This window comes from Coccidioides immitis, assembly GCF_000149335.2.
Source record: "Coccidioides immitis RS genomic scaffold supercont3.1, whole genome shotgun sequence".
In the NCBI taxonomy this organism is placed as follows: Eukaryota; Fungi; Ascomycota; class Eurotiomycetes; order Onygenales; family Onygenaceae; genus Coccidioides; species Coccidioides immitis.
Genome location: NW_004504310.1, coordinates 2,605,016 through 2,630,290, shown reverse-complemented (window position 1 = coordinate 2,630,290; position 25,275 = coordinate 2,605,016). Strand labels below are relative to the sequence as shown.

The window sequence follows — 25,275 nt, the reverse complement described above, 5'->3', positions numbered from 1 at the left end:
TGGGCTAATTAGAAAATTGAAGATATTTTGATTTTGGTGAGCCGCTCGGTGGTGTGAGCCGCTCGGGGGTGAATTACGTTATAACAAATAATTTGTATCTTGCGTGGGGCACTCGCGGGCTCTCGGGCGTGGTCGCGCGAACGCTTCAAAGCGCGAAAGCGCGAAAGCTCGAAAGCGCGAAAGCTCGAAGGATGGAATCGGAAATAGGCTAGTGGTAACATGCAAGGACCACCATTTTGAAGCTCAGGGCCACGGGAAACGGTGGCACGTTCTATTTTCCCCATTTCGACGGAGTTCTCCGTACTCCGTATAACTAAAATCTAAAGTTTAGCTTAGATTAATAAGCTACAGCTGACTGCAGTAGGTTATATTAGGTTTAGTCTGGTCATGTGCCTGCTTGTAATGTTACATGGCGCTGAACATAAATTACATACATGGTGTGGTGAGCTCAGCACACTGTGGGTTGATCTGTACGCACGCTTGGCAAGGAGGCTCGCCTTGGAAACGGAGCATCTGGCATGGTAATAGTACCAAGCTACCCCCGTACTTCCCCTCAATATGGTATCAGTACTGAGCACAACGGGACGGGACCGTACTGTACCGTCCCAGTTCCGACCATCGGCCGACGCGATCCTGGCCCATTACCCTCGATAACGGCCTCTTTGTCGTCCAAGACATTGTTGGCCCTAGCCCCGGGCAGCAGTATTCTTTCAATCAAGTACAGAGTACTCCGCAGTCATCCTCAGATCACACCCAGTACGTCAAGATACGATAACCCCTCACTGTAGAGCCCAAAGGGGAAACGCTAAAGAAATAGTAGAAACCTCACGGCGGTCCATTCATAATTCATCCCTGCTCGGAAACGATATTCTCCATAACCGAGGAGAAATAGGTTTCCCAAGCCAGTAATTCCACAAGCGGCCAATCTCTGTGGTAAAAATATGATATCTGCTTAATAAACATGATTAGCAAAATTGGTTATGGCGATGTTGGAAATTTAGTAGCGTTAAGCAGTGAATATAAAATACAGGTCCAGCTGAAACTTACATCAGTTTCGGGAACCTCGCCCAACTCCGAAGCACATAAGCGTATGCCTGCCATACTACACGCCATTCCTCGTTGAATACATCTTTAACGCTCATCGCTTCCTCTTGCTGCTCGGAGTCTCGATTTTGGGCGTTGTTACCAGCTATCGCAGCGGTTTTACCTTCGGAACTAGCCCGAGGCTGTCGAAGTGTACGTGAAGGACTTGCATGTGCTGTCAAATGATCCGCGCCCGATTTGAGAGCCTTCTCAAATTTTTGAATCGCCGATACGCTATGAGAGACTCTTCCCAAAGTGTTAATCAAGGCAACCAGATCCGTTCTTCGAAGTAAACCGTTATTACTCTCGGGTCCATCAAATTCAAACAAGACCTTTAACGCCGTACCATATCCGGCAGTCTGAAGCTTTCCCCAGAGGCGACACTTGTCACATCCGATACAGTCCATCAGTCGACTGACGTTTCGAAAACGGTTACGAAAATCTTCCTTTAACGCAATCCCGCCATGAGCCTGAAACATGATGCTCTCATTAAAAACCTGAGGCCCAGAAGCAAGGGTATCGGTCAGCTGGGACATCCACTGCTTCGTTTCATGATCTTGCTCGGGATCATCGGCACAATAAGAGAAGTTTTGCAAGTGGTGCTGCAATTTGGCAACAGCGCGAGATAGAAGGGCAAAGTTAAAATAAAGATTAGATATCCGGTCTGGATGAGAGTGAAGTCTTTCCTTGTAGCACTGCAGGTTTGGCAACCATTCTCCCGTAGTCTGATTGAAATAATTCCAGCACAGATGAGTTGATATCGAGGCATGCATTCCGCTTATTAAGCGATAGAAAGCTCGTTTTTCCAAACATTCATCATCCACAGGATATCCTTCATTATGAAGGACAGCACTAACAGATTGTTCTCTTTCATGCTTTTCGAGCACATGTTGAAAACTGTGAGCAGCCTGCAATGCTCCAAAGTTCATCCTCTTTTGGGGGGGGAACCCTTGCTGGGACGGCTTGAGAAAACAGTTTTCCCGGTAAATTGCGTCCCAAACTTGCCAGGCACCTGGTCCAGAATAGCCAGTGAATCGTTCAGGATTATCAACCAAACTCACATAATCCCCTTTTCCGGTAGCTCCTTCATCCTCAGGTACGCAATAATCCCTTTCATCACATTCATCATCGTATTCCACCACACATGATTCACCAACATCTTCCCCAAGCATTCCTTGAAGGGGCTTTTTTTTTGGCCTTGCTCGTTGCTGTTCTTTGCCCGGGTGCCCAGCTTTAGGTCCTTCCAGCTTGCTCAACGCCTCCGCCCTCCATATGGCCGGAATATCGTCTTCGGACTCTAACGTACTAACAGCACAGGCAATGTTGCCACACATGCCAGTGTTATCCGACCAAAAGGGACATTTCTTATTAAACAGATTGAGGCGATAGTAGGAAAAAAAATCAGTATCTTGTGTGATCGATTTTAAAATTGGTGCAATCTCCGTATTAGCAGAATTCACCGTCGCAAAGGAGGCACACGTATCGGGAATAGTCGACTTGGAATCGATCTAGAATCATATCAGATGAGCTAGCGTATGCTGGGAGTAGGAACATACTGGACAATCATGGGGCAAATGCCACCGAAACGCAGGGACGTAGTTTTCGCCATTGACCGGCCGAAGAAAGGAGAATGCAGCAAGGGAAAAAAAATTCGCAACTAATCTCATTGTTGAATTTGGTAAAGAAAATGCCAGGTTGTTGGAGAGATCTATATGCTAACACTGCAATGATCGAATCTACTACAGCAAAATGTGGAGAAGTCGCTCAAACGGGGATTAAGAATAAATATGTGTAGTATTTAGCTCCTAAGCAAAGGTAACGACAAGAGATTTTAAAGGGGATATCGAATTATCACCCATTTTCACAGGCATTGTCCAAAATCAAATGATGGATCAATTGATGGGACAAAACTTGCTAGCTTTATGACTTTAATGCCTGTCATGGCGTGACTTTTGGGAAAGGAGACGTGTTCTTCCTCGCACAGCCGCAATGATGCCACAGGCCAATTAGTTTCGGGCTACTCAGGCCAGCATGGGGGTCCCTACGGAGTACTCCGTCCCTAGTGCCCGACAGATCTGCTAAGGATGACCAACACCTTTTTTTTTTTAGATCGCTCAAAAGCTCCAGTCCTTTTGGGGTTTCCTGAATGCACACACAAACCACAATAAATGGATTCAGTCTCCAGGGTAAAGCCCTTTTGCTGTCTCTTCAAGCGCAAATGGCCAGCTTTCAATCACTACTCTCCAACATTTTATAGTTGGTCTGGGCTGCCTGGTGTCAGACAGCCGCCATGTCGCTTTTTCGCAAAATCATCAGTTGTGAGACGGAAATTGGATCAAGAAACTCTTTGGCGACATAGAACAGACCACTTCTCCAGCGATTTATCGCAAGCCTTGATGGCACATCCCATGGTTTCTGCTGCAGATCTACGGTCGCGGCGAGAACGACCACGGGGAGTGAAGATGCTAACCCGGGACTTCATTGAAGGTACGAGGGGAATCCCGTCCACCCTATCGACCTTCCTATTTTGATGGCCTATTATAGATAGTCTGTACAACCCCTATTATGGCTATTTCTCCAAGCATGCGACAATTTTCACTCCCGGAGAACCTTTCGATTTCAATAATATCGACGATGGCCCAGCGTTCAACCGCCTGGTCGACCAAAGGTACGCCGAATTTGAAGACAAGCTGGATGCGGTTACGCCAAACCACACCCGCCAGCTCTGGCATACACCGACTGAGCTCTTTCGGCCTTATTATGGAGAGGCCATTGCGCGGTATCTTGTTACGAATTACAAGTTGACATTGTTTCCGTATCATGATCTGATAATATACGAAATGGGGGCGGGCAATGGTACCTTGATGCTTAACATTCTTGACTACATCCGGGAGGTTGACCCCGAAGTGTATCAGCGAACCAAGTTCAAAATAATTGAAATTTCCTCTCATCTCGCAGATACACAACAGAAAACCCTAAACGGATCGATCTATGACGATGGCCATCGTGGCCATGTTGAAATCATAAATCGCTCCATATTTGAATGGGACACTTACGTCCATTCCCCGTGCTTTTTCCTTGCCCTTGAAGTTTTTGATAATTTCGCGCACGATGCAATTCGATACGACCTGCAAACAGGCCAGCCTCGACAAGGATGTGTTCTAGTTGATTCCGATGGTGAATTCTATGAGTACTACGTTGCTAATCTAGACCGTTCTGCGTCTCGATTTCTGCGCATTAGACAAGCGGCTGCCCGCCGGCCATTCTCCACTCCACTACGTTCGCGCATGTGGAGGACTATCCAATCCTCGTTTCCATTCGCCGCCAACATGACATTACCAGAATACATACCCACAAGACTGATGGAGTTTTTCTACATATTACACAATTACTTTCCTGCCCATCGGCTTGTTGCTAGCGATTTTGACAGTCTTCCAGATACAACACCCGGTTATAACGCGCCTGTAGTACAAACACGATATCAACGAAGAACTGTTCAAGTCATGACCCCTTATGTAAGTGGGTCCGTCTTCAGGAACATTTTCGAGTCAAATCTGCTATGTAATAGCTTCGGGGCTTCTAGCTGATTATTTAACTAGGTCCACCAAGGCTATTTTGATATATTTTTCCCGACAGATTTCACTGTAATTGAAGATGTGTACCGTGCTATCACTGGGAAGTTGACTCGGCTATCCACCCACGAAGATTTTATGAGGCGATGGGCATATGCGGAGGATACACAGGCCAAAAGTGGTGAGAATCTGCTTTTAACATGGTATAAGAATGCCAGTGTGCTTGTTACAGTATGAAATCATCAGGTGAAAGCATACAAATGCGCAAGATATATTTAAGGCTTTAGTTATGGAGCGACTACCTCTAATAATCAAGAGGGAATCTGAATTGCCCCAAAAGGCTACAATTGTACTGGGCCCAGAGTAGCGCCGGAGGCAGGTCGCTTTAAGGACCTGCTTGACAGGGTTGAGTGAGAAGGGGGTGATGTATAGGTGAGGCAGGATACAGATCAGCTCCCAGTGTCCTGAGCTCATCACACATGGCTGAGTAAAAGTTCATCTGACCATCTGTAACACCATGTAACGTCTTTCACGGTGAACTCAGACACACAGTGAACTTGGACACTTTTGCATGTGACATAGTCTGATTTTTCAGCACCAATCAAATCTTGCAGTCTTCATTATCATACATTCATTTCACAGCAAAAATGAGTACAAACAGACTAGTTTTGACTGCTTCAGCAGTACAGGATCAAGAATTGAGTTAATAAAGAGCTGCTATATTATATAATGTTCCTCTTTCAAGTTTAAATAATTATATTTCTTGTCATACAAATAAAAAGATAGCTGATTCAAAGAAACAAAAATTATTAGTTTCTGAAGAAGCTGCTCTTATAAAATAGATTCTTTCTATAAATAAATCTGATGTTTCTTCTTGATATTCTACTGTACAAAGCATGACAGATCTTCTTCTTAAGAAACAGAGAGATAGAATCTCAAAAACTGTTGGACAAAACTGAACAACAATTTTTATAGAACAGTATTCTAAGCTGAAGTCTAGTTTTGTACAAAAATTTAACTACAAACAATCTCTTTATAAAGATTTAAAGATTATACAGAAGTGGTTTGATTTAGTAAAAAAGATTATAAAGAAATATAAGATATTGTCTGAAAATATATACAATATAAATGAGATTGAATTTGTAATAGGAATGATTTCTACTTGCATGATTGTTAATAATTCTAAAAGAAAAGACTATTCAAAGTTACTGCAGCCAGAAAATCAAGAATAGACAACAGTAATTATAGTTAATGTATCAGAATAAGCTCTGGCTCCAGTATTTATATTCAAGAGAAAGAATTCTGCTTTATATAAAGATGAAGTTTTCTTATTATTAGATTAAATTGTAAAATCTAGTTTAAATGACTGAACAACAGATAAGCTTAGATTTTTTTGAATCAAGAAGATTTTTGATAAGTAAACACAATATTATACAAAGAGCTGATATTGACTGCTGATTATAGATAGCTATAAAAGTTATGCTACTTCAAAGTTTAATTTCTTCTGTATAAAGAATTAGATTATTTTTCTCTACATGTCTTTTCATTCTTCACATCTTTGTCAGTTATTAGATGTGAGTTGTTTTGCTTTTTTAAAGCAATCATACAAACAGCTTGTTAAGAATTAAATTTAATATAAAATTAATTATATGAATAAGATAAACTTTCTGTCTTTATATTCTTAAGCTCATGGCAGCATATTCTCTAAGCAAACTATATAAAATAAATTCAGAGCTACTGGATTGATTTCATATAATCTGTTCAAACTCTCACTATTTACTCTCTCTTAATATAGCATCTCTTATGATTCTCTAAGCTCTTGAACTTCTTAAACCCCAAACAATACTAATAATATTTAAAGATAATTTATCAGACTCTAGTATTAATAACAACTTCATACAACACCTGTCTCAAGTCTAATTAACTGATTTATAGATAGGCTTTTCTATAACTATAAGAAGCTTATGATTGAGAATATTCTGCTTGTACAAGAGAATATAAAGTTTTATACAGCTAATGGAAAACAGCAACAGGAGACAAGAAGAAGTACATATATTTTTCAGAAAGATACAGCAAAACATCTACAGAAAGATAATAAAAAATCTGTATAAGAAACTTGTAACTTTATTTAAGTAGCTAGTGAGAATATTATATAAAGAAATAATAATGATTCTGTGCAGAAAGATAGTAAGAACTCTGTACAGATAATAGATAAAAACTTTATATAAAGATATACTCTTAAATACTGTAGTATATGTTAAGTTCTTGAGTATACTGCTTATATATACTCTTATTGTGGTTAGCTCCATACAAAGTATTACTGAATATAGTGAATAATAGACTAGCTTATTTAAGAATCTTATAATATTTTTTTTCTTCTTTTTTTTCTTTTTTTTTCTTTTTCTTCTTTTCTTCTTTAATCTATTATTACATTAAATATGTATGTACAAAGCTTTATACAAAGCTCAGGTAGATTAATACATTAATAAAATATAAAGCTAATTAATTCTTTGTATAATATGAAGCACTCTCTCTTCTTAATCTCTCTGGCTCTTAGAGTTTCTATCAAATTCTCTTCATTACTGGTCAGTAATTGAGTTTTTTTGCTTATAGTTCACAGGCTAGAGTGGTTCTAGCTCTTTCAGAGCAGAATGTTTTTTTTGTATATGATAGTATAAATGAATATCAGATTTTAAGTCACTAGTCTTTGTATATAAATGCTATTCTTATCTAATCACATGAGTAGCTGAAGATACAGGTCTGTATTACTTGCTGTAATAGTTCAAATCTTTATTTATTTTCAGAGTGCTACTGATTACCAGGCTACTTTAGTGGAGCATGTAGTAACTGCAAATAGTATAATTATACTAGCTGCTGCTCTGTACAAGATGAAGAGGATACAGTGGAGATGATAAAGATTGTTAACTCAGATAAAGAGAATGGCTCTTAACAGTCTGGTAAGTGTTCTAGAGTCTTGATTACAGATGGTTCAACACCATCTTTTGCAATTCTTATTGAATAACTTCTGGTATGTATAATTTTTTTTGTTTCTGTTTTCAAGTTCTTTCTCCAGAGCGGGCTAGATATGTATGATTTCATTTACTCCAGTTATACAGAGCTTGTGTATGATATCTAGATATAGCTTGCATATCTATATGATTATTATGAATGTAGATCTAGACCAACCAAGTATTAGATGTAAGGATTTGCCTGCAAACCTCTTACACAGACAAACAACACCTGCAAGGTTCCAGGGCCTCAGCTTGCAAGCTGTTGGAAGTACATGTGTTCTTGTAAGACACTAAGTCACATGCTCACAAGCACACATAAAAGGCCACCACTGTATGAATCTCTTGTTAGAAGCCAGTGGCAATCTTGTCTACAAGTTGTATATAGTTGCCAATACTAGATCTTTTATCTTGTGTACTCTTTTTCATGTACAATTCCTTCTATAGATTTATTGTTATGCTGATTTATATGTATGATCCTCACATTTTGCCACTCTTCTTTGATGACACCTGATAATGGTATTAACATGAAGAAGCCAACTCTCTGAAGCTTGTGAACCTGGAACACCAGCAGAAAATCTACCTGAAGAACAAACCCAAGTTCACAAGAAGATGACAAATCTTGAAACTATCTCAGCTCTCTCAACTGTAGATGAAATCAAAACTAGCATCACAATCTTAAAGAAGAGAAGTGCTTTAAGTGTGGCTAAAAGAAGCATCTTGTGAAAGACTGTTCCAAGAAGAAGAGTAGCAAATAGGAAATTGGGAGGCTGTAAGTAGATAGAATTAATATAATGAAGTTGTTCAAGAAAAGTCTTCTTGCTCTCCCCTCCATTGTTCTAGACATGCAAAGTCTAACTGACAGAAGTATCATCTGGTCAGTACTAATAGACTCTGGTTGTCAATCTCTAGTGATTAGTTTGTGATTGGCTGCAAAGCTAGCACTAGAGATGCACAAGATATCTATAGAGATTGAAACTGCTATGAATCATGAGAATGTCATTCTCATGAAAGAGATTGTAAATATATTCTTTAAAGTCTGTGACTTTCAGAGAAACTGGCAGTTATTTCATAAACAAGTAATGATTGCAAACATAAAAGATGAGATGCTAGTAAGTTTGAGCTAGCTGCAGCAACACAATCTCAAGATGTGTTTCAGAGAACTAAGACTAGAGTTTCAAACTGTGTATCACAACTCACTTGTGAAGATTAAACCAGTTAATCTCTCAGAGCTAGTAAAGAAAGAGAAGCCCATTTATATAATAACTCTCTGTAAATCAGAACAGATGATAACAGCAGACCTAGATCTTCAGATACTGAAAGCCTACTATGAACTTGTGGAAGTGTTTAGTGACAAGAGAGCTTGAAAGCTGCCACCACACCATAAAGATAATTTGATCATAGATCTTAAGCCAGGGAAGCAGTCAGAATTTGGAAGAATATATAAACTTTTACAAGCTGAACAAGAGACTTTTTGTGAATATCTGAGCAGTACTTTAACTTATGAGTTCATCTGTTTTTTCAAGTCATCTACAGAAGCATCTATTCTGTTTATATTTAAGAAGAACAGTAGACTAAGAATGTGTGTGAACTATTATGATCTGAATTCAAAAACAGTTAAGAATAGATATTCTCTATCACTGATTGAAGATGTGTTGTATAAGCTTGTGGAAGCTATAATATTTACTCAGTTGGATGTCAAGAATGCCTACTATAGATTGAGAATTTGTAAAGAGAATGAGTGAAAGACTGCATTTTAAACTCTACAGAAGCTATTTAAGTACTTGATAGTGCTTTTTGAACTCACAAATACACCAGCAGTCTTTCAATTGTACATCATAAAGACACTTAGTGAATATCTGAATGTGTTCACAGTGGCCTATCTTAATGATGTGGTTATGTACTCAGCTCACAAGAAAGATCATAAGAAGCATGTGAAATTGATACTTAAGATACTCAAGAATGCAGGTCTTTATTGCAAGCTGGCAAAGTGCAAGTTTAATACTTATGAGATTAATTATCTTGAGTATATCATAACATCAGAGAGTGTTCTTATAGAGAAGAGCCACATGAATACTATTCTTAACTGGCCAGAGTCAACTAGTAAGAAAGAGATCCAGATCTTTTTAGAATTTGTGAACTTTTACAGACACTTCATTTCAAGATTCTCTAAGATAGCCTGTAGTCTGACTGCTCTTCTAAAGAAAGAAGAAGCAAAGCTAAGCAGATATATGTGAAGAGAGATAAGAAGAGAGACCAACACTTTCATAACTGAGAAAGGTCATGAAGTCTTTATAGATCTGAAAAGAGTATTTGTGGAAGCTGTTATGCTTTACTATTTTGATATGGAATGAAAGACCAGACTGAAAACAGATGCATCTGGCTTTATGATGTGTGATATTCTATTACAGCTGGTGAAGAATGATGTTTAGGTTCCAGTTGAGTTTTATTTGTGGAAGATGCAATCTACAGAGATGAATTATAGCATTCATAATCAAGAACTGCTTGTGATTATGGAGTTATTTAGATATTAATGCTGCTGGTTGGAAGGCTTGCAAACATCAGTTCAAGTTCTTACAGATTATGATAGCTTGCACTATTTCCAGACTGCTCAAGATTTCTTGTGAAGACAGATCTACTGGGCACAAAGACTGACAGCTTTTTAATTTATGGTTGACCATGTGAAAGAAATCAAGAATCTGGCAGATGAACTCTTGCAAAGATCTGATTATGTCAAGAAGACTAGTCTAGATGATATAGAGAGTTGCAGAACTGCAAATTAACTGAGAGTGATGCTTGTGAAGGAGCAAGAGACTACAGAAAAGTTGGAACTGACAGCTCAAGTTTCTCTCAACCAGAGAGAAAAGAGAAAAGATGAGAACACACAATTCATCTCTGTAAAGCTTTGAATTGTAATCAAGAAACTACTTGCAAAGATTGTCTTGAAAGATACATGCAAAGTGAAGAAAATTACAATACAGATTCAGAAGGTTAAAGATCTGGTTTGTGAGAAGAATTCTTATAAGAAGAGCAGCTTTAATCTGTTGGCATTATTGCCAAATCTACTGCAAAGTGACAACTATGCAGCTGAAGTCTGCAAAGACATTAAGGCAGGCATGAAGAAATTCACAACATGAAAAGAGAAGAGGGGCATTCTCTATAGAAATGATTGCATGTACATCTCTCAGAATGAGATTTTGTGAATAGAGCTGATCAGGCATTATCATAATCTATCTCTTGCAGAGCATTTTGCTACAGCAAGAATATATGAGCTTATAGCTTGCAAATACTTTTAGTCAAGAATGAGAGAACTGATAAAGAAGTGTTATAAAGTCTGTAGAGTCTGCCAGAGCTTAAGAAGAGTTTGTGAGAAATCTCAAGAAGAACTATCATTCTTATTAATTCTGAATTACTCTTGAAAATTTATTAGCATGAATGTTATTACAGATCTTCCTGCAAGTCTGAATTTTGAGAAGATGCAGTTTGACTGTATTCTGATTGTAGTGAACCAGCTCACAAAGATAACTCACTTTATTTCTACAATAAAGAAGCTGACATCAGAGAAATTGGCTCATCTCTTTGTTTACAAGATAGTGAGATTGCACAGATTATCTACAGATATAGTAACAGATTGAGAATCTCTGTTCACAAGTGAATTTTGGGGTAATTTGACTTATATCTTGAAGATTGCAAGAGTAATAAGTATAATATTCTACCTGCAAACTGATAATCAAACTGAGAGACTGAATAGTATACTAGAGCAGTATCTGTAAAGCTATATCAGTTATAATCAAGATAACTAGATGATATAATTGCCAATGGCAGAGTTCACATACAATAACTCATGACAGACCTCCATACAGAAATCATCTTTTTAGCTGATATATGAGTTGAATCTGCAAACAGATCTGTTAGACTCTAAGAAGTATAGCTATATGTGCAAGAATTCAATGGATCAGGTGGAGACAATGAGATTGCTTTGTGAGAAGGTCAAGAAATTGCTTGTGAAGGCACAAGTCTACCAGAAGAAGTATTATAATTAGAAGTACATTATAAAGATTTTTCAGGTAGAAGACAAGATGTGGCTTGACCTTCACAATATCAAGATCATACAGTCTAACAAAAATTGAATTTGTTGAGGCATGGACCTTGTAGAATTATAAAGAAAATAGACTCACAAGTCTACAGACTGGAGCTGCCTCCAGATCTGTAAACTTATGATATTTTTTATATATCTCTGCTCTGCAAGCACAAGATCTGTGAAGGAATTGATAGCTCACCTTATCACAAAGTTTGTAAGATGGACAAGAATAAAAAGAAGTATCAGATCTGTAAGATAATTAACTTAAAAAGAGAGGGTTGCAAGCTGTAGTACAGAGTACATTGGAAAGATTATAATAATAAGAAGAACAAGACATGGGTGCCTGTAAGCAATGTCCATCCACTGAGAAAGCTACTTTAATAATTTCATAGTAGAAACCTGGACAAGCCTGGTTCATGAAAGAGATGGATGGAGGTAGTAGAGCTAGAAAATGAGTTAGAGAGAGAAAAGACATAGTCTGAACTGAATCAAATTGATTTCAAAACAAGAAAAAGAACTAAGCTAAGAACTATATAAGAGTCTCTGACTTCCTCTCACAAAGATCTGTAACAACTATCTATAATCTTACTGCTGGAAAGAGCAAGCAAGGTGCCCATGATATAGGCAGTTATTATATTTTTAACTCAAGCCCATAGAGATGCACTCTATAAAGACTATATTGCTATAGTCTTGCTGAGCTCTCTTGCAGGCAGAGCACTTCTGCTCTGATGACAGCTGAACTCCAGCTTGAGTCATGGGAATATTCTTGTGGAGCTGGATACAGACAGTTAACTGGTTTGAATTATTCAAACCAGTAATAAGTATAGGTCCTTGAATAGGCTTGCAATACCATGCTCTTTTACAGACAGACAAAGCTTGTGCTCTAGTATAGAGTGAGATGTCTGGAAGAACTACTGGATTGGTCTGCAAAGTACTAGCAAAAGTAGTAGCTGGTGGCATTTAAGTGAAGATAGTCTGGAATCACTATTATTAATCTTGGAGGGGGGATGCTGGATGATTCTAGGCATTCTGTAGAATCATGGCACTCATAAACCCTGCTGGAGCAGGGGGAATGGCAATAATAATCTAAAGAAGATTAGCTGTAAACTGGAATGTGATAGAGAATACTCATATTTCCAGCTGGAGCTGGAGTAATAACAACTGCTAGAGAGAGAGATAGAGCAGCAGAACTCTAAACTTCATCAGTACACAAATTAAATGTCAGCTTGCAAGAAGCACTTACAGCTGGAGCTGATGGAGAGAAAGCAATAGCTGGTGAAGAAGAAAAAGAGAGAGAAACAGTAGTGCTCTAGAACTATCAGTTGTGAATAATTCTCAGCCTCTAAGTCTACTCATCAAAGACCTGAACATCTTTTTTTTGAAGAGAGGGGGTGTGGGCATCCTCTCAAGAGAGAAGAGTGGTGATGACTCACAAGAAAGAGAGAAGAGAGACTCTGAATTAGCAGAAACTTCTAGCAAGCATCAGTCTCTCTGTAAACCAAACCCTACATAAAGGTAAAACTTCATGATCATGTGAAGTAAAGATGCAACCAGAGGTAAACTCATCAGCTTGAGACTGTAAGATCAAGTGTGAAGAATATTAAAGTGAAGTTATATTTTCTTCTAATTATCAGAGATCTCCTGCAAGTCTGTCTCTTATGTGAAGCAGTGCTTGAAGGGTTCACTTATCTTGATAATAATAATATAGACTAGAGAAGAAAGAGAAGAAAAGAAGAGAAAGAGAAAGCAAGAAAAAGCTCTTTCTTAAGCTAGTGCTCATTATCTAATAGTAATACAGAGCTAGTGAGAACAATAGAGACTCTCTATATATTGTTGTGTTATTGAGCTCTGTTATGTTATTATGTTGTGTTATGTTATTAAAGTTATGTTGATATCACATCTCTAGTGAGGCTGTACTCTTTTTCTTATGAGGAAATTTTTATTTTTTCTCAAGAGATTTTGTTTTTCTACTTATGAAGATTTTTAATAAAACAGCTATCTTGAGAGATCAAGACTTACAAGAAGAGGAAATCTATAAGAATTTGTCTGTAAATCTCTTATACAGACAAACAACACTCACAAGAGTTTAGAGTCTCAGCTTATGAGCTGTTGAAAGTACATGTGTTCTTGCAAGACACTAAGTCACATGCTTGTGAGCACACATAAAAGACTGCCACTGTATAAATCTCTTATTGAAAGTCAGTAGTAATCTTGTCTACAAGTTATATATAGTTGCCAATACCAGATCTTTTATCTTGTGTACTCTTTTCCACATACAATTTCTTCTATAGATTCATTGTCATGCTGATCTACACATATGATTCTCATATTAGATAATATCAGATGTTCAGAGATATACACATAACTTCAACTTTGAACATATAAGAATTACACAATTTATACAGATTATGGAAATCTCAGCATTCAGTCTCTCAGTTAGAGAATCTCTATATTCTATGCATGACTCTCTTCTATTAGTTGCAGGCATCAGATTTACTTAGCTCTTTCATAGTTCAAATTCTGGGAAAATTTATATAATTTACAGCTGGTTCTTCTAATATTCTGAACACTCTGACATATGATTGCCTAAGTTGATATGATGCCAACAAGATTTATAAGATGAATGATACTAATGCCTCATGTTGCAGATCTGATAGAGACAAACATTAATGTGGAGGAAATAAATATTAATAAAGATGCTAGTGGCAGTGAAGTCATTACCAGTGAAACATCAGTTAATAATGCAGACAATAGAAGTACATCCCTTAATATATTAGATGAAATCTGAAGAAAAAAAACTCTGGAAGAAAAGAAAACATGTCTGCAAAAAAATCTAGTAGATATAAACAAAATAAAATAAGCAGGCTGCAGAAGCAGATTGAATACAAATAAAAAATAATAAACAATAATTTTCTCTTAGAGTTCTTCTTATACACACAATCAATAGAGAAGTCAGATAACTTTGATAATGTGAAGCTTCTAAAAGCATCTTATTACTATAGTAAATCACTTGATAAGTATAAATTGTGGTTAGCTTCAATAAGACAGTAATTTTGTCTGAGGAAATTACTATAAAAAATACCAGATATAGTCAGAATTGATTAGATATTCAGCTACTTTTGTAATAAATCTTGGATACACTGACAGATGTTAAAAATAGAGAGAGAACAACTACTTATATTATGAAATATATTCAAGATATGATGTAAGAACAACATTAAATCTCAGATAACTTGTAGTCAAGATATAATGCAGCACTATTATAATGCTATTTAACAAGAGAACTAATTTATATTTTTGTTTTTTATATACATCACCAAACTTGAATAAGATCTGAACAGTCTATCAGATAAATTCTTTTATATACTCTTTCTACAGATAAAGTTCAGATTAATTATTCAGACTGAACTTAATAAACTGCAACATCAATTAAAAATGATTGAGAAATTACAGAAACAAGCAATACTTATTAAGTTTATTTTAGAAAAGAAGAAATAAAATCAGTAAAACAAGAATTAAAGTGAGAAAAAATGAAAAATCTTAATCCCTCAAGAGAAAGATGTATTTCAACAAGGTAATAAAGAAGATATTAGTAAAACCACTTTCAAAAAATATTAGAGAAGAAATACAAATAATGAATAAATAAAGAGCTCTGTCTGAAATATAATTAACTAAGTTATAGAATAAAGTTCTGTATAAATAGCTTTAACAAGTTCCAGCAGACAGATGAAAAGAATAAGAACCAGGTAAAGACTAGAGCCACAAAGTCTATACAAGACTCAGACCAAATGTTAGAAAGAGAGAATATTAACTTAATAGAGAAGGCAAGCAGGTGCAGTATATGTCTGTCAGCTGTACTGACTACACTATCAGATAATCTTACAGAGCAAGCTGTACTGTTGAACTCAGATATCACAGTGGACAGTATTTTTTACAAACTGGTATTTCAATTAGATTGAGATCAACCAGAGATACCTATGGAAGTTATTAAAATGTTAAACAGAACTGAAACTAATTAATATAGCATTTACAAGGCCCAACTTACTATAATAAACTTTATAAGACTTATAAAGATAGTAAGATATATGTTTATAGTAATCAACATGGTTGATATGAATATAGTTCTAAACATGCTGTAATTGAAAGATCTCAACCTGGATATAAACTGGAAGAACAAGATATAATATTACTAATCTTCAGAGAAAACAGTAAAACTTCTAAATACAGATAAATTTCTCTAAGTAGTGCACATTAAAAATAAACTCTCTTATATTATTATTATGTCAGATAATAATCAAGTTCTGATAGAAGTATCTAGATAGTTGAGAGACTATAAAGATATTTTCTCAAAAGAAAAAACAGCAGAGTTGCTGAAATTAATAAAAATTAGTTATTTAATTATTCTTAAAGATGGCTGCAAGTTTCTGTATATACTAATTTATAAACTATTGCTCAAGCAGACAGAGATTCTATAAGAGTATATCAAGAACAAGTTATGCAAGAGTTGAATATATTTATTATAAAGTCTGGCAGAAGCTTTAGTATTGTTTATATTCAAGACTAATAGAGAACTCAGATTTTGTGTTAATTATTGTGGTCTTAATACAGTTATGGTGAAGAACTATTACTCTTTACTATTGATAGATAAGATATTAAGCTAGCTGGTGAAAGCATGTTACTTTTTCAAGATAAATCTATATAATGTCTACCACTGAATTAGAATTAAAGAAAAAGATGAATAAAAGATTATATTTTGTATAAAGTTTGAAAGTTTTAAGTATCTTATTATATCTTTTGAGTTATCAAATACACTAGTAATCTTTTAGTTCTATATTAATAGAATGCTCGCAGGCCTGTTTGATGTATGCTATATAGTTTATCTAGATAATATTCTTATTTTCTCTGTCTCAGAGAGAGAGCATGAAAAATATGTTAGACTAGTTATAAAGTATTTAAGAGAATACTAGTTATTTGTAAAGCTTGCTAAGTATACTTTCAAAAAATAAATTATCTTATATCTTGAATATATTATTGATAATGAAGATATTAAGATGGATCTAAAGTAGATACAGATAATTATAAAGTGGCTCTTGTTATAAAGTTTCTATAATATTTAGATATTTCTGGATTTTGTAAACTTTTATTAAAGATTTATATAAAATTACTCAGTTATTGTGGTGCTGTTGACAGATCTCTTGAAAGATAGCAAAAATAAGTAAAAGAAAGAATTATTTCTTCTGATATCTGCTGTCAGAGAAGTATTTTATAAGTTAAAGATAGTCTTCTCTGAAGAATCTGTTATCTGTCACTATAATCTAGAATGTAAAATGTATCTGAAAATGGATGAAGTGAAAACTTTTTTAATAATAAAGTGCAAGTATAAGTTCAAGTATTGCTGATTGAAGTTCTATAGTGAGTCCCTATCTGACTTTTCTTTGTTAATGTTATCTGATGTAAGTATTATAGAATTCTCTGTACCAGAACTCAAGAAGAAATAAAAGATCTGAGATAATAGTAAATCTCTTACTGAAAGTTCTATCAAACTCTTTATTAAGATCTCTGTTACATGTTCTGCCACTAGAACTAATCTTACTGAGACTATCAAGAATAGTATAGCAGAAGATTCTACTTCTTCTGCTAAAGCATTCCAGAAATAATCAGAAGTCTCTTTAGATCTTCTAAAACTGATCTTAAATCTCTTTCATATCAAAGAGTTAGGGAAGAACACTGAAAGTATAGCCCAGACTATAGCTACAGCTCTTTCTGAAACTGAGTTCTCATGCTCTCCAGTGGAGGTAGATCTATTGATTATAACATGTTCTTATAGTGTGAAGTTATAATTAAAGAAATAGGACCCTTGTCTGCTTAATCTTAAGAAGAAGTTCACTAACAAAACATTTAATTACTTTATAAATAACTATATCACTCTGACAATTTCCAGCATGACTTTTTGTGCTATTATATTAGATTATGAAAATCTCTTATTTGTTTATTGCTGATAGTTTCTTATTGCTAACTGATTATAAATATAATACATTTCATACTCAGCTTGGAAGTTCTTATCTATAAGATGCTTCTCTGTCAGACCTCACTCTTACATTACTTCTTTATCTTGAAGTCAACCCAGACTGCTACTACTATCAGTAGCTTGAGCATCTGCTATCTAATAAAATGGTGAAGCAGTTCTATCAATAATAGATTTCTGAATATAAAGTCTATTGAAAAGAGGTATTAAATAAATACAGTAATAATTTATACTTAAGATTATGTCAAGCATTATTCTTGTGCTACCTGCATAAAAGATAATAATCTCTTTTTGCAATATGTTGTTGCTGAAAGTATATTTGATCTTATAGTAAGAAAGAATATCTGTATGTTCTGTATCTGATTCAACTTCCTCTATACTTGCTTATTATATTCTGAGATTACTGGATGTTAGTTTTCTTTTCTTTAGAAAGTTCTTGATACTTTTTTGTATATTTTTTCTGACTGAAAGACTAAACTTGTTGCTACTTTCAGTTCTGATAGAGAAGTATTAAAATCTTCTTCTGCTCCTGAGTGGGTTTCTTTAAAGTTATATTCTTATCTACAAAGGTTTGTTTCTTTCTTGTATAATATCAAAAATAATATTAAGATGTTGTGTGATACCTGTGCTGCTATTCAAACTATTCTACAGAAGATTGATAATTATCTTGAGAAGCTTGATAATATTTCAGAGAAAGAGTCTGAAGATTTAATATCTGATTATAAGTAGTAGATTATACTGTTTTTCTTTCTTGTTCTCTTTTGAAATTGTGTTCTTTTATTTTCTGTGTTCTTTAAGATCACTTTTTTACTTTATGCTCTTTGAGATTTTCTTTTTGATATATTCATTTGTAATTAGCCAATAGAAAATAATAGATATTTTCTTAAAATTACCAGTATCTTGCATTCTTTCTGCTATTTATCATGGCCTGAATGTTCAACTAGTAATCTCTATAGTAATCATAAGTTTTAACTAAATCACAATAGCAAAGAGTGTGTTAAATAAGTTAGTAGACTGATATTTACTTTCTTGTCAGATTCTATACTATCAGAGATATCTCTTTGCTTGCTATTGAATTTCTTCTATTCTGATTCTGATAAATGTTCTGACTTATTATTCTTATTCTTATGAGAATGAGCTTTATACTCACTACTTTTTCTATAAGAGAGCTGATTATTACTAGATGTACTACTATCTTTCTGTTGACTCTTATTTCTGGTAATACTACATATAACTACTTTCTTTTTTCTCTTAGACTTTGACTTATTATCTAATCCACTTTTAAGCTTCTTTTATTTACACTTGATGATTGTAAACAGCTTCTGATAGAAAGTAACATTATCTTTATATATATTTATAATATATCTTATTTCTAAAAGTTTTTTGACTGACAGATCTTTCTTCTTTAAAGTATAACTAATTACAGATGAAGATTATAATATTTCAGAATTCTTTATATAAGTCTTTATCAATCTTATATTATTAATAAGATTCTTTAGAATCCTGCTACTAGATTTTTCTAAAGTATATATTTTTAGCAAATGTGCTTTAATTATCTTATATAGATTAAATTATCTAGATTAGAACTTTTTAGAATCTTTGTTTTGTATGAGAACCCAAGTTCCTATCTTGAAATTTGTTTCCCAGATTATATCATCTCTTATACACTTCAATTTGATAGCCTGATTAAAAAGAAGTTCATTCACTATTAATCTGATATATATAATATTGTGAATTCTCTCTTCTGTATTCTCTAAAAACACATTATCAGGGATAGAAGTGTTGTTATTGAAAGAAATATATGGGTGAATACTATATAGAAGATAGAAAAGGCTCTGTTTATTTGTGGTATGAAGATGAATCTGTGTGACAAATAATGCTTGTGAGAGATATTTATCTCAAAGATATATGAGGTTTCTGAGAAGATATTTTATCAATATTCTATTAAGAGTGCTGTTCAGATTCTCAACCTTTCTGTTTATTTATAAATGATAAGGTATTGTCATGCAGTGCTTTGCTTGAAGCTGTATAATATAGTGATGAATGACTTTAGACAAAAGATTGGTACCATTATCAGATAACAACTCTTGAGATGTACTATAATTAACATATATCTTGTTGTAAATAAACTTTATAACTTCTTCATCTGTTGCCTTCTTTAGAGACTTTACTAATAATCAACCAGTTGCATAGTCAATAGCAGTTATAATATACTGATTCTCATTAGATGTTGTAGGTAACTATTCTATAAGATTAATACTCTATCTCTTGAAAGATTTTATATGAATATTAACTATATATTGAGCTTCTTCTCTCTCTAAATTCTTCTTTAATTCTTTAATAACTTGATAATTTGAGTATTGTTTAACTGCATTCTAGATATCTCTCTCTATATTAAGCCAATATCTGTAAGATTAGATGACTTGTAACAATCTTGAACATTCTAAATAACTGAATTTGTTGTGCATATGTCTGATCAAGTTATTGCAGAAGGGTCTCTTGATATATAGTGCGTTTATATTCTTGTTAAACATGTGAACAAGCATATTCTCATATTTATTAGATAAATTCAATTTCTTATATTGGAATATGTGGCTCATCTTTAAAACTGTTTGATGAAGTGATAGATTGCTAAGCAGTTTTTTTGATTAAAGATAGATCACTATAGCATTATATTACTCTTTCTCTTTACTACTATAAAGAGCAGAAGGGATCTTAAGTTAAGTAATATTAACTGGACTGGGTCTGAGAAAATTATAATGTCTACTAATAATGTTAGAAACAAGAGCTTTCTTGCCAGAATAATACTGAATTAAAAGATTATATTTCTGGAAGTCAGCAATCTAATAAGTAAGTTGTTTTAATAGTTTGTAAGTTATCTGAAGGTACTGCAGACTCTTATAATTAGTGATTACAGTTATCTGTGTTCTGTTATTAATATACTGATTGAATATCTTCAGAGTGTATTTAATTACTAACAGCTTCTTCTTGTAAACTGAATAGTTGAGCTCAGTCTCTGTAAGCTTCTTGCTGTTAAATGCTACAGGATAGAGAAATCCATCTTTCTTTAATTAATAAAAAGCACAACCAATTGCTTATTTTAAAGTATTAGTCTTAATTATGTAAGGCTTGCTTCTATCTGATTGAATTGTAATAAAATCTTTTGTTACAGCTTTATATAATTTCAGAAAAACTAAGTAACAGACAGTATTTCAGACTATTAGATAAAACTTCTTTTTTCTTATTCTTTTGTTGGTTTCTCTCAACAGATCTGATAAAGAAGCAGTAATTCAAGAAAAGTTCTTGATAAACTGTCTATAGAATATAATCAAACCCAAGAACTGTTAGACTTTATGCATATTCTTTAGTACAGACTATTTTGCAATCATATTTACTTTAGCAAGTAAGAGTTATATTACTTTCTTTTCTATAATGTGATCATAATACTCAAGCTTATTCTTTAGAAATGTATACTTACTCTTCTTTGCATAGAGTATATATACTTAGAACTTATTAAAAACTTTTGAAAGATGCTTGAAATATTTCTTCTCTAATTAGAAGAAAATAATAATGTCATCAAGATACACCAAGCAGAATTTACTGATATATTTTAAAAAAATGATATTTATTATTATTTGAAATAAGAATAGAGTATTTGTAAGTTCAAAAGATATCACAAGAAATTTGTACTTGCTCTATTATATATTAAATACAGTTTTCTCTACTGATAGTTCATCAATCTGAATCTGCCAGAAATCAGTGACAAGATTTATTTTTGATAGAATTCTAGTATTACTAATAATATCTAACAGCTTCTGAATTCTGAGCAGTAAATAAGTATTCTTCTGAGTGACTTTATTAAGTACTTGATAGTTAACACATAATTATCAGACACTATTAAACTTCTTAGCAAAAAGAACAAAGAATCTCTATAAACTTATGAATAGTTATATAAGTTCTTGTTCTAACATCTTATTAATCTGATGCTTCTGTTTCTCAAGAAGTATCTGTAATAATAAATATGTGTAAATATTTATTGATAGCATGTTCTCAGTATTAATATTAAGCTTAAACAGTCAGTCTGGTGGAAGTCTTGATGATAAGTTCTTTCAGAAAACATTCTTATACTTATCAAGTAACTTTTTTAACTTTAAATTCTTAACAGAAGTATTCTTCTTTTTCTTCTTTTCTTTTTCTCTATCTTTTATCTTTAGAATATAAAGATAATACTCTGTTGACTTCTTTTGCAGAGCACAAGCTAACTAATAATCTGTTATTAAATTCAGCTTGAGATTATCAGTATTGATGTGCTGTTGCATATCACAAGACAATATCATATGTGTTTATTTTTATCTATTAGTGATATTTATGTATGCTAACTTTTAACTTATATCTGGATCTCAAGTTTCTAGCTATAACCTTCTCAAGATTAGTTTATAATCAAAGTTAATGAGAACTCTAGCAGTAATACAGTATTTAAAGATGCCAAGTTTGAGATAGAGATAAGTTCTGTGGTTTGATCACATATATTTCTTGTTTGGTAGTTTGACAGCTTTCTGAAAGAGAATTAACTTAGCTTTTATCTTTTTTACTAGAGCTTTGTTGATAAACTTAGTTAATACTCCAGAATTTAACAAGATCTTTATCTTGACATTTTTGTTAATTCTGGATGCAACAATTTTTGTGTGATAGAGTATTTATTCTGATCCTGCAGTATTAAGATGTTTGACATCAAATAAAATAATGAAAGATTTGATCTTGAGAGCCTCTGCTGGATTCAGTAGATTAAAAAAATCAGAAATCTTGTTAGAAGTAGAAATCTTATATAGAGTATTAGTAAGTGTCTCTGTGTTTACTAACTCTACTTTTTTTTTAATTCAGAGTTAGTATTGACTTTCTTCTTCTTTCTCTTCTTCTTCTTTTTATCAATTCTGTTTGAGCATTTGGCTAACTCATGGTCTTTTATATTATAATTATAACATATATTATTGTAATAACACTAGAGTTATCAGATTCAAGAGTGCTTTCTTGAAGAATTTAAGATCTGACAGAGAGTATTAATCTTCTCTATCTTCTTCTTGTTAGGAATAGAGATTAATATACTGAGATTTATTGTATTAGAATTAGATTTATCAAGATCTCTTTAAGCAGTTCTGCTTTTTGATATTTTCAGAAACTTTAATATCTTTTAGAACTTTCACAATCTTATCTTTTGTTATTGACTTGTAATGTTCTCTCTTCTACTTTATTAGAATGTTATTTTTTAGTTCTTCTAACAGTAACTAAATATAGACAGACTCTGATAGTAAATACTCAAGTTTGATATATGCTTGATTAAGCTTGATAATATATAATTGAATATTTCTGTTTTATTTAATACTTATTAATTGTTTTTATTGAGTATCTTCAGTATTAAGTTCTGAGTATTGGATAATAATTCAGTTTTCAAAATCTTACTATATATCAGACATACAATAATTGTTTGAGTTATAGTCTGCTAGATTTTCTTTAATAGCTCATCTTTTTGCAGCATTATCTGTAAGTCAGATGAATGCGAGAGTAACTTTTTAAGTGTTAATTATAGTTTTTTTAGTAAAGATAAGTTCTCTATTCTAGTATAATCAGCATTGAGAAAGCCACTTGTTAGCTGTATTGTTAAGTATTTTTCTACTGTATTTTTTAAGTTTCTTAAGTTCTAAGACTTTTTAAGTAGAAAGCTTGCTGTTCTTTAGTTTTAACTTCTCTAGTTAAGTACTATATTATGCAAGTGTTGTTGTTTGAAGTTCTGCTAGATAATTCAAGTTCTTACTTATCTTATTTCTCAGATGTTAAATCTCTTCTTTCAAATTATACTCTTGTTTTATATCAGCTCTTGCTTTTCTCTCTTGAAGACTAATATACTAACTTTTAGTGGTTGCAGTATTGATAGCTGTATCAAGCTAGCTAGAGACTATATGATATTAGATTATTAGGAAGCATAACATGCAAAGTGTTTATAGTGACAGCTAATGCTGAGTGGTTCACAGCATTGGATTTGAATGTAGAAGACAAAGTAATATCAGAAGAGTTAAAAATAGCAACTAAGAGATTTTGATTAGAGTTTGTCATGGTAAGGTTTATAAAAGAATAACAACAGATAAGTTTTGCAAAAATATCAAGAATTATAAAGCTATTGTAAACAATAGTATTATTTTCTGATGAACAAATATTTGAAAGAAAGAAAATGAGTATTTATCTTGTAAAGAGATACTCTTGTAGAGTTTGATTGAAAATGCAGATTTTCATAAAGAGTCTTTATTAGATATTTATATATTCTGTATTGAAGAATAACTAAAGTTGATTGCATATCAATCTTCAAATTAAAAAACAAGATCTTAACCACTCTGTTGAAGATATATTGTAAAGATATATGTCTGACAGAGAGATAATCTTTTAACATGCTACCAGATATAATCTGAAAATTTGATTACTTGAGTCCTCTGAACTAAAGAGAACTAAGCTATCTACATATACATGACTGTAAGCTGATATTGAAAGACATCAGAATCTATTGAGATTTGTAGGCCTCAATAAAGTATAACTAAGAAAAGAAATGTACTCTATAATATAATATAGATGTAAGAGAACCACATACTGAACAAGATCTTGAAAAAATATCTCTGCATTTATTGTAGTTATAGACAAGATGATTGAAAGAAGTAGCTTATGTACACAGAATTTACATACAACAGATCAGAATACTCTGTAATATATATATTCTCATTCAAAGTAATGTACAGCTTCAAATCTAAAGAACCAGATAAGATTCAGAAGTTATCTGATGATGATATACAGATAACATCTAGCAGAAAACTGAGAATAATCTCTAGATTAAGAGATAATTTGATAGAATGTTTAATAAAAGCAAAAGGAAATTAGGCATGGTTCTATAACTAAAGATATCAAGATGTATGTATCTGGTAATAAAATAATATTGTCATCAAGAAATTTACAAATAATATACTCTTGTAAAAAGTTAAATAACAAGTAGTATAGATCTTTTTCAGTAATAAAGACTATAAAAAATAATACATATTAACTGAAGCTTTTCTCAAGCTATCAGATCTACAATATTTTTTATGTTTTATTGTTAAAACTGTACTGTATAAGAAAGAGTAAGGCACTAGTGTATTCTTTTACAGTACTGGTTAACAATTATCATAAGTAAGAAGTAAACAAAATCTTGAACAACAAAGTACACTACCACAAGAAATGTTACTTAGTGAAGTGGAAAGAATTCTCTATTAAGAAATTGATATGGGAATCTGAGGAAAATCTCAAAAACACACAAGAGGCCCTTAAGAATTATCTAAAAAAAAGATATAGCTATCAAAAGCAGAAGACAAAAAAATCTATATATAAGAAGAAAGATAAACATGATACAAAACAAATATAAAGACAATACATCTATAAAATCAAGAATTTAACAGTAAGAAAGTGTATCACAAGAGTGCTTGAGACACAGCC

The 25,275-nt window shown here is 33.3% G+C and overlaps 2 protein-coding genes across 4 annotated transcripts; one reads left to right on the top strand and one right to left on the bottom strand.

The window, feature by feature from the left end:
• Positions 1-346: 346 nt before the first annotated feature.
• CIMG_02147 lies at positions 347-2,981 on the bottom strand. Of its 2 annotated transcripts, XM_004445645.1 has the most exons (3): positions 2,640-2,969; positions 1,048-2,591; positions 347-948 (listed from the first exon to the last, which is right to left on the bottom strand). In XM_004445645.1, exons 1-3 carry the CDS (start codon positions 2,748-2,750, stop codon positions 840-842), a joined length of 1,764 nt encoding a protein of 587 aa, XP_004445702.1. In that variant the 5' UTR covers positions 2,751-2,969; the 3' UTR covers positions 347-839. The 2 variants fall into 2 exon arrangements, with proteins under 2 accessions (XP_004445702.1, XP_004445703.1); XM_004445646.1 differs by having other exon boundaries at positions 350-948; positions 1,048-2,981.
• A 181-nt stretch (positions 2,982-3,162) lies between these two features.
• CIMG_02148 lies at positions 3,163-5,019 on the top strand. Of its 2 annotated transcripts, XM_004445643.1 has the most exons (3): positions 3,163-3,570; positions 3,628-4,598; positions 4,683-4,990. In XM_004445643.1, exons 1-3 carry the CDS (start codon positions 3,252-3,254, stop codon positions 4,890-4,892), a joined length of 1,500 nt encoding a protein of 499 aa, XP_004445700.1. In that variant the 5' UTR covers positions 3,163-3,251; the 3' UTR covers positions 4,893-4,990. The 2 variants fall into 2 exon arrangements, with proteins under 2 accessions (XP_004445700.1, XP_004445701.1); XM_004445644.1 differs by having other exon boundaries at positions 3,628-5,019.
• The last annotated feature ends 20,256 nt before the right edge of the window (positions 5,020-25,275 follow it).

Bases quoted from the DNA above. Each gene is read 5' to 3' on its own strand.
- CIMG_02147 (XM_004445645.1), bottom strand. From the start codon at position 2,750: ATGAGATTAGTTGCGAATTTTTTTTCCCTTGCTGCATTCTCCTTTCTT. The intron at 2,592-2,639 runs GTATGTTCCTAC...ATATGATTCTAG, and splicing joins ATTTGCCCCATGATTGTCCA to ATCGATTCCAAGTCGACTAT. The intron at 949-1,047 runs GTAAGTTTCAGC...TTTATTAAGCAG, and splicing joins GCGAGGTTCCCGAAACTGAT to ATATCATATTTTTACCACAG.
- CIMG_02148 (XM_004445643.1), top strand. From the start codon at position 3,252: ATGGATTCAGTCTCCAGGGTAAAGCCCTTTTGCTGTCTCTTCAAGCGC. The intron at 3,571-3,627 runs GTACGAGGGGAA...GGCCTATTATAG, and splicing joins AACCCGGGACTTCATTGAAG to ATAGTCTGTACAACCCCTAT. The intron at 4,599-4,682 runs GTAAGTGGGTCC...TTATTTAACTAG, and splicing joins TTCAAGTCATGACCCCTTAT to GTCCACCAAGGCTATTTTGA.